The sequence below is a fragment of the Salmo trutta genome, chromosome 1 (assembly GCF_901001165.1).
Source record: "Salmo trutta chromosome 1, fSalTru1.1, whole genome shotgun sequence".
NCBI classification, from domain to species: domain Eukaryota; kingdom Metazoa; phylum Chordata; class Actinopteri; order Salmoniformes; family Salmonidae; genus Salmo; species Salmo trutta.
This window is the reverse complement of record NC_042957.1, coordinates 65,237,146-65,250,859: the sequence shown is the minus strand read 5'-3', so window position 1 is coordinate 65,250,859 and position 13,714 is coordinate 65,237,146. Positions and strand designations below refer to the sequence as shown.

The following is a 13,714-nucleotide window of genomic DNA, read 5'->3' as shown; positions in this document are numbered from 1 at the left end:
AGGGCAGCTAGATCACACAGACACACACGGAAAAGTGCATGCCCGCACACAATACAAAATGTACACATGCACGGCCAAACATGTACACACAGAGACACACCACCAATTGCACCCACACACACTCACAATTCAGTCTGTGTGGGTGTAACTACATGTGTGTGTACACGTGTGATTACAATCTACCTTGACATGACTGTGGTATGAGAGAGAAAGAGGGAGGGAAAGAGAGTGGTGCTTTGCGTCATGCGTGGCTTCTGATGTCTGGATGTAAAGGAGAGATTGGGGTTTGCTCTTTAAAGCCCTTTTGATGTGCATAGTGTGTGTGTGTGTGTGTCACTGTGGCCTGAGCTCTGAGCCTATCAAAATAGAACAGAGAAAAATAAGAGATAATTGAAAGCGTGATGGAGAGATCAGTCACTGTGTAGTCTTGTAACAAAGTAAACCTACTGCAGCTAAGCCACACTCACAGAGGAAGAACCCTGCTCTCTGTACCTCAAGGTGCTGCCTGCTGTAGTGTCACAGTTGAAACGGAATAGGAAAAAGCTTGTATATACTGTATTCGTGCATACATCCAGGTTTATTGCAGGCGTTCAAGAGAGTCCCAAGCCATATATCAAGAGTCGACTATACTGTTGCCCTTTACACTCGTACCCGTAAACGGCTTCAAAATGGCAGATTTGGACACTAATAAGCTCCTAAATTGGAACGTAGTGGCTGCACAGTAACATGCTATACATGACGTCAGAGTTCTGGCTCTGCGCTTCACAGCTCTGTATATGTTTTGACTAACAGCCATTTTGAACTTGAGCACCACGCGCGACATGCAGTTGCCCCACGGGCCCATTCCTCTCGGTAATTGGGCCATTTGTTTTGTCTGAGTGAGGAGAATGCTGTAAACGAAGAGGACGATGTATTTTGAAAGATGAGACGTTGAGGTCCAAATGTGCACTTCACATCTCCAAATCATAAAACTCATGTCATAGTGTCATCGCTATTAATCACTATGTTTGATGTACAGCTACAAGATGACATGGCGTCAGACCCTGGGTTGTTCTGAACACAATGAGCCCGTTTGTCTATTGTGAAGAAATTGCCGCAGCACACGCACCTGAATGTACTGATGACTCCGTTGTATGCGCACCAGAATGATGTTTCTCTGAATTGCCCTGTGAAAGCCTAACACTAAGACTGTATCTTAGCTAGTCATGTTGCCAATAGAACGAGTGTTGAAATGATGCCCATGTGACCCAGATTGAGACTTCTAATGGACTGGTTTTGGATTGCGTAAACAACAGTAATTGTGTGATGGCGAAGAGGGAGGGTTGTGTTCCAAACAAAACAACTTGCTCTAGTTCTTCAACAACACAGCTAGGAGAGCTCAAGTCTTCTAGTTGAAGACTTTTCTTTGAGTCATAAAAGTGCATTGAATTTGCTTAGGAACTGTGCACACATTGGAGAGGTGTGTGGCCACTTGGAAACACCAGTTAGTCCTCTCACTCAAAATATTTTTGGGGTCTTATGTTGCACCTACCCAACATTATTCTACTTCCAGGAATAAAATAATCTCATGTTACTGAATGTATCCAAAATATTTTAAGATGATCAGTCTTGTGTCAGGTGAACTGTTGTGTCCTCAACTTTGGTCTAATCATTTCCCAAACGGTTTCCTTTCAATTGCTACCATGGTTATACTTTTCATATTTCTTCTGTATGAAACACTTCAAATTCTATAAAGGCCAATTCCCACTAGTGTAAAGGATTGATGGGTTTTGACCTCTATATCGTAGTACAGAGACTATACTGGTATTATAACAATGACACGTTCCTGTAATGGGTTTCTCACGTGGTATTCTGGAATGTTATCTCCCTCACTTCCTGTGATAACGGGATCAAACCATTCTGGGAATCTGCCCACGCCAGGAAAACTCATCAGTCAACCAGCACCACACGGGCACGCACGCACGCACACCACTCTGATTGGGGCATCAGTCTTAATATGGAACACTATACACCTGCTCTTGATCTGGTCCTCCCCACAGGCAAAGCTCTCTTTTCAACTTCCACAGCAACATATAGGCCCAAACACACATAACTACAGTCACACCTGCAGAAGGTCAGCCTAGTCCTGTGTATGTGTTAGTGTGTGTGTGTGTGTGTGTGTATGTGGCTGTGCCACAGGCTTTATTGAGTTTCACCCCATTTTGCCCTCAGAACAGCCTCAATTTGTTGGGCAATGGACTCTACAAGGTGTCGAAAGCGTTCCACAGGGATGCTGGTCCATGTTGACTCCAATGCTTCCCACAGTTGTGTCAAGTTGGCTGGATGTCCTTTGGGTGGTGGACCATTGTTGATACACACGGGAAACTGTTGAGTGTGAAAACCCAGCAGCGTTGCAGTTCTTGACACAAACCGGTGTACCTGGCATCTACTACCATACCCCGTTATATATAATATACACACACACACACACACACACACACACACACACACACACACACACACACACACACACACACACACACACACACACACACACACACACCCCTCACACTGTCCATGGGTGTCAATTTCACTGTGGTATTAAAATAGCAGCAGGAAAATGTGTGTGTGTGTGTGAGCGTGTGAGAGATAGAGAAATGGTCTTGACTCAGACGTGTGTGTGTGTGTGTGTTTGTGTGTGTGTGTGACAGGAAGTGTTGCTGAGGGGAGCAGGAACAGCAAAGTGGATCAAAGAGGAGCAATGTGCCACTATGGGCGGGTACCATTGTTTATTCACCAACCGGCTCTCCCTTTTGGCAGCCGGAGGTGAACATGTATGTGTGTGTGACAGAGGGGGCAGGCGGGAGAGAAGAAGAGACAGGGAGAAGAGGAAAAGAGAGGGGAAAGGAGAGAGAACCCTAACCCTCCTGTTTAACATGACAAGGCTCAAGGTGTTAGAGGAGAGGAAACCACTATAGACTTGAGATGGACTCAGAGCCTCCAGTCCCTCTAACGACTCGCCCTGCTCCCTCCCTCCCTGGGTAGTGTGGGAATTGAGTGGTGTGACATCAATATCACTTCCTGTTTTCCTGCTTCCCTTTCATCCCTCTCTTTCTTTCATCTGTGGATGGGTGGATCATATCAGAGAGTGACAAAGAGAATGAGAGAGAGAAAAAGACAGACACAGACAGACAGACAGACAGACAGACAGACAGACAGACAGACAGACAGACAGACAGACAGACAGACAGACAGACAGACAGACAGACAGACAGACAGACGAGAGAGACGAGACAGACGAGACAGACGAGACAGACGAGACAGAGAGAGAGCGAGAGAGCGAGAGAAAGCAGAGATGGAGAGAGAGCTGCCTGGTAGATAAGGGTAATTTTACATTACATTTACATTCCAGGATCTACAGTACATGGGTCACGTGTCAAATCTATTGAGGAAGGGGACGATAGTGGGGATATGGACATTGGTGTGGAGTTGAGCCTGGATGAAAGTGGCATGTTGGAGACAGAACCTACAGACCAGGGAGGATCCCTAGCAGAGGACACATCCTCAAGAGGTACCAATCCAGATTCATCAACCCCAGACGTTGTCACGAACAAGGAACCTGAGAAACCCTCAGAACAGGTACAGGAGGACTCACCACCTGTCTCTGCCCCAGGACAAGACCTCTCTCAAGCCCTGGATGGGAGGGATGATAAACACAAACATGGCAAGAGGGTGACTTTTCCTTCAGATGCAGATATTGTCTCTGGAGCAGCGGAGCCCGAGGACCCTAGGAGACACGGCATATATTGTCTCTGAAGCAGCGGAGCCCGAGGACCCTAGGAGACACGGCAGATATTGTCTCTGGAGCAGCGGAGCCCGAGGACCCTAGGAGACACGGCAGGCTGTGGATGCCGTACAGGCAGGCTCTTTAACTCCCGGATTACAAGAAAAAAGTATGGAAAATGTATACACTCATTACTGTAGGTCGCTAAATGACTAAAATGTAAATGAGGTCTACATAAGGGTGTCATAATAATGACATAATAACAGGTGTTATTAACATTCAGGAACAACCCGTTGTTTGGGCCAGCCAAATAGTGCTAATGACTGGTGTTTCCGGGGTCAGTGGGCAGGAGGAGGGAGGGTGTGTGTGGAGTGAGTTCTGACTCAGTGAGAGGGAGGAAGTTAGAACAGGGATGAGAAGACTCATCTCTTTATCAGGATCTGCATATATTATAACTTCGATCATTGTGTCTTGCCATAACAGAGCTGCTACTTGGCACCGCTCAGATCTCCTGGTCAAATCAATGTGGAGGGAGTCCTTACAAAGCATCCTGTGTGGTCATGTCTGACACAGTTTGTATTTGGCCTGTGATCCTCTGGATCCACACAGAACAGGCAGGCTAGGGACAGTCCTACTTTTCAACCAGGATCAACACCTCATGAAATATCCATGAGATGCCTTAGACAGTGGTACTAAACTAGAAATAAGGCTAAAAGCAGTTTCATCTAGTCAGACGGCAGAAGGGACATTTAATACCACAGACACATGTACAACAACAACTGTTTTGGGATTATTATGTTCAAATGTCTCTGCCGCCACTTTGATGTTATTTTCTCCCCGTCACCATTGTCTTCAGCCCCCTTCAGCTTTCATAATCCAGCCATTGAAGTGAGCAGCGCGGAAACAGTGTCAGCGGGCGACGCGATAGTTCCACCGCCAGCAAACGGGCCAAAGACACACTCCGCGCTCCACACACGCGCTCCACACACACACACACACACACACACACACACACACGCTCTCTCTGTCCCATCTCTCTCTGCTTCTCACTGTTTCACTCGTCTCTCCCCCCCTCCGTCCTCTCATTCTCTGTGGCGTCTAGACTTTAATCAACAAGTCATTGGTTAATTGGAGGCTCATTAGTGGGTGGTGAGTACTGTGGGATGGTAATAATGAGATAGATAATAGACAGAGCTTTGTCTGCTGCTAACACTGGAGATAGGAGACACACACACACACAGCCTGGGCTGCTGCCTCATACACACACACACAGGGAGATTGTGTGACATATTGTGTGTGTGAGAGAGTTAGTGAGAGAGACAGGTAACATGTGTGAGTGTGTGTATGTGGAATGTGTCTGGCTGACCAGAGAAAGCTACACCAGCAGAAGAATCCATACTCCAGGAGCAGAGACTGGACCGGTCCAGACCAGACCTGTATTACCCCACGCTGTCAGTCAGTCACAGAGGTGTTCGGATCGCAACACGTGGCATTTCTCACATTCTAGGTGTGGTGGTGCGGAGCCGCCGCGTGGCTTATTTAACCCGGGGCAGGCAGGCCCCCTGCAGAGCCTACCCAGAAATGAGTGCCCCTCGCTGGGCTACGGGGGAGAGAGTGGGGACTGGGTGTCTGGAGGAAAGAGGATTTATATGGAAGTCTGCTCCTACAAACAGTGCAGAGAGCCTTTAAAAATAAACCTCCATCCCAGACACAACAGCCAATTAAACTATAGAGAGACACACCCAGACAACTACCACAGTGTCACTGTCTGGCTACTGGAGTTTCAAGTCCCAGTTCAAATAAGTCATCCTGTACAGGGGCTAGTTCAGCTGGGCAGACGGTTGCAGGGACGTTATTTGAACGCTGCATGCCATTTATTCGAATGGCGCAGAGGTTTATCCGATAAGGTGTTGAATACAGAAATGCTCTGCACAGAATGGACCCACTGTTCTCAAGTCCACATAAAAAACAATCATTCTATGTATCTATCTGTAACAGCGTATTGAACAAACCCCTGACATCCACAGCAGATGGATGGAATTTGGAGTGCAGAGACAGGGAAGGAATGAGGAAGGAGAAAGAAGGAATGGAAATAAGTTCAAAGGAAGAAGGGAATAAGAAGGGATAAAGAGAGGGGCTGATCAGAAAGATAAATAAAGAGCGCTGCAGCAGTAGCAGGCTGATTTAAAGGACTGCCTCACCCCAGACAGAGAACATACGAGACACTTAAAGAGCCTCCCAACCACCAAACCCAGGAGTGTGTGTGTGTGTGTGTGTGTGTGTGTGACTATGGGGGTTAGAGTGTATGTATGTATGTGTGTGTGTGTGTGTGTGTGTGTGTGTGTGTGTGTGTGTGTGTGTGTGTGTGTGTGTGTGTGTGTGTGTGAGACTATGGGGGTTAGTGTGTGTCAGTATGTATGGGGGTTAGAGTTGAAACCCATCATAAAACATGACAAAGCACATACATTTCAACTGTGACCCCGGGTTTAAAGCCCTCTCACAAAGGAGAGGGTACGTGTGTCTGGGCTGGGGTGTAAAGTTAACCAGCCAGTCGGCCCCTCCCTGGGACTCAGACTGGCTGGTTACTGATACACCTACACAGTGTAATGTAGTTTACAACAGTTCAATCAGGAAGGCTGGTCTGAAGGCTTCTTTCACTTCATCCTGTAAGCAGAACACAACTGACTTTGTTTTCTATTCTAGGGGCATAGTGGGAATGAACACAAACATATGATCAGCATCACGTCTTGTTTCTTCTCCTGTTTCCTGTTAGCCATGTGAGGAATGTCATTCACCTATTTACCTTTAGCCTATCAGCACGGTCCAGTAACGCACATTCCTCACGCTGGCTGTTCAACCTATGGGCTCACTCTTGCAATTATCACCTTCCTCTTGACCAACCAATGGGTGGAAATCTTGGGACATATTTATGTCAACTTACCCATGTTCTCTCACTTGCTGTTTTTCAACAAAAGTTTTCGACAACCACTATTTAATCAAATGCAATATTGCATTGTGTCTCTGATGTTGATTCAGCTGAGCCTGTACTCTATTGAACTGTATTACATCCTAACCCAACTAACTGGTAAACACAAGAAAAGATGTCTGCCATCTTGGACATTGACAAATGTACTCCACACAATAAAGAATGTAGTAATGATCAACAGTGACAGTTTGGGAGATGGACAGACGTCCGGCGGGGTTATCCTTCACCTTGAGGCTCAGTAGTGTACACTTTCCAGTGTCTTTAACAGACTTTGTAGCGTGCACTATTGATGTCTACTATATAGTAGTGTCCTTTGCAGAATGTCCATGAAACTTTACCTTGTTCTTAGTGTCTGTGTGGCGGCTCATCTGCTTCCTCTCATCATCCCAGCGAGCTGTAGCCTCCTTCAACTGTCTCTCCTTCTCCTGCTGCTGCCGCAACCCCTCCTCCTTAGCATCACACACGGACGTCTGCAGCTCCGCTATCAACTATGGAGAGAGGGAGGAGAGAGAAAGAGATTAGATGGGAGAGGGAGAGGGGTTGGGATGAGAGAGGGAGAGACAAATTGAGAGGGGACAACAGTGACCCCTGAGGAACACCATTCCAGAGGGTTGAAGGTCCAGGTCCTTAATGCTCTTTACAGTACAGTTCAGTCCTAGGTCCAGGTCTATAGTCCTCTGTACAGTACAGTTCAGTCCTAGGTCCAGGTCTCTAGTCCTCTGTACAGTACAGTACAGTCCTAGGTCCAGGTCTATAGTCCTCTGTACAGTACAGTACAGTCCTAGGTCCAGGTCTATAGTCCTCTGTACAGTACAGTTCAGTCCTAGGTCCAGGTCTCTAGTCCTCTGTACAGTACAGTACAGTCCTAGGTCCAGGTCTCTAGTCCTCTGTACAGTTCAGTCCTAGGTCCAGGTCTATAGTCCTCTGTACAGTACAGTTCAGTCCTAGGTCCAGGTCTCTAGTCCTCTGTACAGTACAGTCCTAGGTCCAGGTCTCTAGTCCTCTGTACAGTACAGTTCAGTCCTAGGTCCAGGTCTCTAGTCCTCTGTACAGTACAGTCCTAGGTCCAGGTCTCTAGTCCTCTGTACAGTACAGTTCAGTCCTAGGTCCAGGTCTCTAGTCCTCTGTACAGTACAGTTCAGTCCTAGGTCCAGGTCTCTAGTCCTCTGTACAGTACAGTACAGTCCTAGGTCCAGGTCTATAGTCCTCTGTACAGTACAGTTCAGTCCTAGGTCCAGGTCTATAGTCCTCTGTACAGTACAGTACAGTCCTAGGTCCAGGTCTCTAGTCCTATGTACAATACAGTTCAGTCCTAGGTCCAGGTCTCTAGTCCTCTGTACAGTTCAGTCCTAGGTCCAGGTCTCTAGTCCTCTGTACAGTACAGTACAGTCCTAGGTCCAGGTCTCTAGTCCTCTGTACAGTACAGTTCAGTCCTAGGTCCAGGTCTCTAGTCCTCTGTACAGTTCAGTCCTAGGTCCAGGTCTCTAGTCCTCTGTACAGTACAGTTCAGTCATAGGTCCAGGTCTATAGTCCTCTGTACAGTACAGTACAGTCCTAGGTCCAGGTCTATAGTCCTCTGTACAGTACAGTTCTAGGACTTGGAGTTTTTCCTTCAGTGACAGACCCTGTTTGTTGCTGTTTTTTGAACAGATGCCGTTTCAGGAAGCGTTTAGTTGAGTCTAAATGGAACAGGAGTTTTTATGCTAATACATTAGAGAGTGTGGGCAGCAGACAAATGCCGCATTAACATCAAAACACACAGCTTGTTGGAGCCGGATATGAAATGCTTAACATATTACCCACCAACATGATGTCATTATCTGTAGGACACCATGGGAGACAGAAATGCAGCTCTGGTTTAGTTACTATAGGCAGACACCATTAGTCAGTGTCAATGGTGTGTCTCAGCAATAGTCTCAGCCATTATCAATCTTCTCACAGTTCTCTGTCTGGAGAAATTGAGAAAGAGAAATCGAGAAAGAGAGAAAGAAAGAGAGAGTGAGAGAAAAAGGCAGACAGACACAGAGAGAGTTGAGTGAGTGAGTGAGTGAGAGATCGAGAGAGAGATCGAGAGAGAGATCGAGAGAGAGATCGAGAGAGGAGGAAAAAAGCTCCTATCATTTTGAAGAGTAGAGTGAGTTTGTGTTGGTTAACTTGTGGTACACACCAAGATGAAAAGCACCAGCAGTAGCTTTGAAATAGTCCAGTCAAAATTAACATTCTATTTAAGATGCAGCTGAGAGAAAGAAGAGAGGGAGAAGAGAGGAGAGAGGGAGAAGAGAGGAGAGAAGAGAGGAGAGAGGGAGAAGAGAGGAGAGAGGGAGAAGAGAGAGCAGAGAGGGAGAAGAGAGAGCAGAGAGGGAGAAGAGAGGAGAGAGGGAGAAGAGAGGAGAGAGGGAGAAGAGAGTAGAGAGGGAGAAGAGAGGAGAGAGGGAGAAGAGAGGAGAGAGGGAGAAGAGAGGAGAGAGGGAGAAGAGAGTAGAGAGGGAGAAGAGAGTAGAGAGGGAGAAGAGAGTAGAGAGGGAGAAGAGAGGAGAGAGGGAGAAGAGAGGAGAGAGGGAGAAGAGAGGAGAGAGGGAGAAGAGAGTAGAGAGGGAGAAGAGAGTAGAGAGGGAGAAGAGAGTAGAGAGGGAGAAGAGAGAGCAGAGAGGGAGAAGAGAGGGAGAAGAGAGGGAGAAGAGAGGGAGAAGAGAGAGCAGAGAGGGAGAAGAGAGGGAGAAGAGAGGAGAGAGGGAGAAGAGAGAGCAGAGAGGGAGAAGAGAGTAGAGAGGGAGAAGAGAGGAGAGAGGGAGAAGAGAGGAGAGAGGGAGAAGAGAGTAGAGAAGAGGGAGAAAAGAGGAAAGAGAAGGTAGAGAGAAAAAAAATAGGAAGAGAGAAAACTACTCGCTCAGGCCCGTTGAACTGCTCGCGCTGGGCTAGACAGACAGACAGACAGACAGACAGACAGACAGACAGACAGACAGACAGACAGACAGACAGACAGACAGACAGACAGACAGACAGACAGACAGACAGACAGACAGACAGACAATTGTTTACTGTACATTAGTTCAACTCAACTCTTCGTTCAACAGTCTTACTGGAATCCTCTCATTGAGTGGGAGTTATGGGAATGAGCGACTTAGCCGACCACAGAGGGAGAGATTAGAGTTATTTAGTCAGCGGGGCCAGCCACATGAAAGCAACAAATGGTCCATTATGATGGGAACATCAGTTCTGGGCGTAATAATTATTTTGCTTATAGATTCTCTAGCATCTCGTCTGTAACCTGGAGTGATATGACTCATTAACCCTGTCTGTCTCATTGCCAGGTCGCAATTGTAAATGAGAACTTGTTCTCAACTTGCCTACCTGGTTAAATAAAGGTGAAATAAAAAAATAAAATTATTCTTGTACCTTTATACCTAGTCTCATATCGAGGGCTTCATCCGACTGTACTGTAATTGGCCTAAACAGGCCGTCTTTAATTTCACAGGCTGGTTGGTAGCTCTGTTTAGGCTGGGTTTGCCTCACCTCAAAGTGAACATACAGAATGAAAGGCAGTTGCAGGGCCTCTCAGAGGCCGGCTGGCCATTTATCAGTTCTCTATGACAGACATAGCGTGACACAATGAACTCACTAGGGCCTTAACCAGAACCAGAAGAAAGTGAACTGATGCACTCCCAGATCAGAAGCAACAAATAGTTCAATAACACCCAGAAGGGCATGATTGTCATTTAAATCATTTATCTTTCAGTTATTGCCTGATTCTACTAGGATGTTAAGGACTTTATGCATGAAATAATAATAATAGACGTGTTTCCTGCTCCTAACTGGATTCAAGTTGTTATTACAAGCCTTTCCCATGTTCAACCAGCAGCAGTGTTGAGATAAAGGGCTGGAGGAGCTCCCAGGGACCCCCACTGCCTCATCATTAACTAGAGAAGAGAAACAAACTGGGCTGGGTTCAGAGGTCGCTCAGGAAGGCCACGCTCAGCAAGACCATTAAGCGGCCCGGATTTCAGAGACGCTAATTATTGAAGCTCAAAGGACCCTGTGTGTGTGTTGTATGAGTGTGTGTTTGTTCACACTGTGTGTGCGCACGGTCACACCGTATGTGTGTGTGCGTGTTGTGTGTGCGCGTTCATCCACACTGCATGCGTCTACCCTAGTGCCTTCAGGATAACGTATGGCGGCTTGCTATGTTTTAATTGGGACACTACTACCCATGCTGCAGTGCTCTCCCTCTCTCCCCCAGGGCTCCTATGCATTAAAACCTATTTAGTCCCTACACAACGCCTTTGAAAGTCAAGCCGCTAACACACGCTACAAATACCAACAAATAGCGTGCTTTAATATGGTCGGTAGACTTCCTCTTAACTTAGAAATAAACACATGCATGTATAATGTCCTTAGAGCGTTGTGTTTAGTCATTGTCGAACACATGGAACTGGGGTTTTCAGCAACAGAATGCAGAGGAAGGGTGTTAAGTTGAACTCGTGCGAGCGTTGGTTGCACCCCTTCAAAACAGAGGATTAATCTTTTGCAGCCTCTGTTGACGGAAACTTTACCTCGCCACATAGCAAAGACGAGTAAACACAGAGTGAAGTTTCAACTACCACCCGAGACACGTTTGATGTCGGGGGCATTGTGCAACTTCATAAGCTCCTGATTTCTCACAACATCTGCTTGTCAACCTCGCTTTCAACTCAACGCTGCCGCCGTCAAAAGTGGACCCAAAACAGGGGGATTGAAAAAAAAGAGAGAGTGAGAAAGACAAAAAATAGTTTATTCTAAGGTCATGATTTAGCAATTAAAGCCTGTGATAGAATACGATATTTCACCCCTATTTTTTCAGATTGGGATAGATCTAATCTTCTTTGTTTTCAAACATACAAACAGTGATTTGTGTTTTGGGTTCTTTTATACTGCCCAGCTAAAAGGCGCTTTGAAGCCACAGTCTGAAATCTGGGAATCTTTTCAACGGTCATTTCAATTCTTTATATTTTTGCTTAAAAAACAAATCTCAGACTGTAGCTTTAAAGCCTCCCACATGTCCAAACAGAGCGAGACGAGAGAGAGAGAGAAAGGGTAGAATGGGGGGAAGAATGGAGAAGAGGAGGAATGGCCTGGTGGTTTTGATTCATGAACAGAGAGGAGAGTTCCTCTGGCTTTAACTGCTCTCAGTCTGAGGAGATTAGGTTTAATGTTAAACATATGGTCCTGGCCAGAGAGGAGAACCTTCAAACAACACTCCTGACGTCATGGCCAGGGAAGGGGAGCGGGAGAGAGAAAGAGAGGGGGGAGAAAGAACAAGTGTGTGCATGAGCATGTGTGTTAATGTGTGTGTGTATGTGTGCATGCGTGTGTGAGGCACCTAAAAAGGTACCTAAAACCCTCATATCTTCCAGCCAATCCCACCAGGGTTCCGTATTGCTGTATGCAAGGTGGTGCAACTACATAAATAGGATTCTACATATGGATTAAAGGCAAATCGGAACATTGTGAAACAACTAGAATCAAACAGTAAAGTCTACCTCTTGGGTATAAAACCTGGCAAACTAACTGGGCCAGGTTTCCACACCACCTGTGGGGTGCCTGGACCAAAGCCTAGCTAACCCTTGCTTCAGACGCCTCTGGATGTTACACAAAGGCATGAGAGACAGAGGGAGAGAGAGAGATGAAAGAAATAAAAAACCTAGGAGGTAGAGCTTAGACATTTATACATGTAGATGAATTTGTCTGCAGCATTACGTTAAACTTGGTGTGTGGTATATGTGTGTGTGTTGTAAAAGTGTGCGTATGTGTGTTTGTGTTTAAGCAGGGAGGGAAGAGGGGAGTGTATATTTTTTCTCACACTGAACGTTTGTGTGCTTCTTTCAAACAAATCTTCCAAAAAAGAAGGCCAAAAACAGGAAGAGAGAAGTGTTTACCTGAGCAGACTTGGCAAGCTTCTGACTGTATTCCTTCTCAATCTGCTTTAGCCTGGTGTTCGTCTGCAACACAAAGTGGAGAGAGGGAGAGAGTGAGAAAGAGATATGCATACAGACACACACGAGAGATAGAGGGAGAGAGTGAGAAAGAGATGCATACAGACACACACGAGAGATAGAGGGAGAGAGTGAGAAAGAGATTGAAAGACAGTGAGAGGTTTGAAATTGGACCTGTTTGTAGGAAGTGCACACACACACACACACACACGTACACAGCCGTTGACCCCTGTCTCTTGGCAGTGTCCCCCTGCCTGCCTGTCGCTGGGCTGGCGTTACTCTGGGCACAGTGCCAGGCTCCACGCCCCTGTGGCAGCAGCAGCCAGTGAGTGGCCCGGCGGGCACACCGCTCCCTCTGATGCCCTGCCAACTATTCATCACTTAACAGGAAGAGGGGGAGAAATCAGCCACGGCTGCCAATTATCAGGGAAAAACAGAAGGAAACTGGGACGGGGGAGACAACATGGAGGAAGAACATACAGACCAACAGACACAATGTGTTAAAGGCAGACGGACAGACAGATGGAAACAGACAGACAGACAGACAGGAGTGTTTTGACTTGTGCTTTCTGGGTTTTATTCTTCGTCCACTTGGAAAGGTCATTAACAGCCAGCTAGAACCACACATAGATAAGAGATTTCACAATAAGCAACCAATTACTATCTCTACATTATGACTTGTCACTGAGAGGGTACAGAGCACTGTGAGATAAATATGTAGATATCGCCTCAACATCAACTTTATATAGCTCTGATGTCACAGACATGCCTGTGCAGGTTCAGTCTGGTCTTTCTACACCTCCACTGTGACCTCTCTCTCTCTCTCTAAGTTGAAACACTGCCGAGATACAGGATGACTCAAGCACAGAGGACCGGTGAGATTTCACAGGTCAGTCCTGACAACAGATTAATACAGTCTAAACATCACCCTTTCAGATCAGTTCTCTCCTGGTGGCACTGACAGACTGACAGACATATTAAGAGACAGACTCTCTG

At 46.5% G+C, this 13,714-nt stretch overlaps 1 protein-coding gene across 2 annotated transcripts in view; it reads right to left on the bottom strand.

Moving 5' to 3' along the window:
* The window catches only part of LOC115205311 (centrosomal protein of 112 kDa), a 183,120-nt gene that overhangs the window by 25,595 nt on the left and 143,811 nt on the right, over positions 1 to 13,714 (bottom strand). For both annotated transcript variants that reach the window (XM_029771136.1, XM_029771143.1), the window contains 2 exons: positions 12,662 to 12,724; positions 7,088 to 7,237 (listed from right to left, as the gene is read on the bottom strand). In XM_029771136.1, coding sequence (XP_029626996.1) covers positions 7,088 to 7,237; positions 12,662 to 12,724 — 213 coding nt within the window. The remainder of the gene's footprint in view (positions 1 to 7,087; positions 7,238 to 12,661; positions 12,725 to 13,714) is intronic.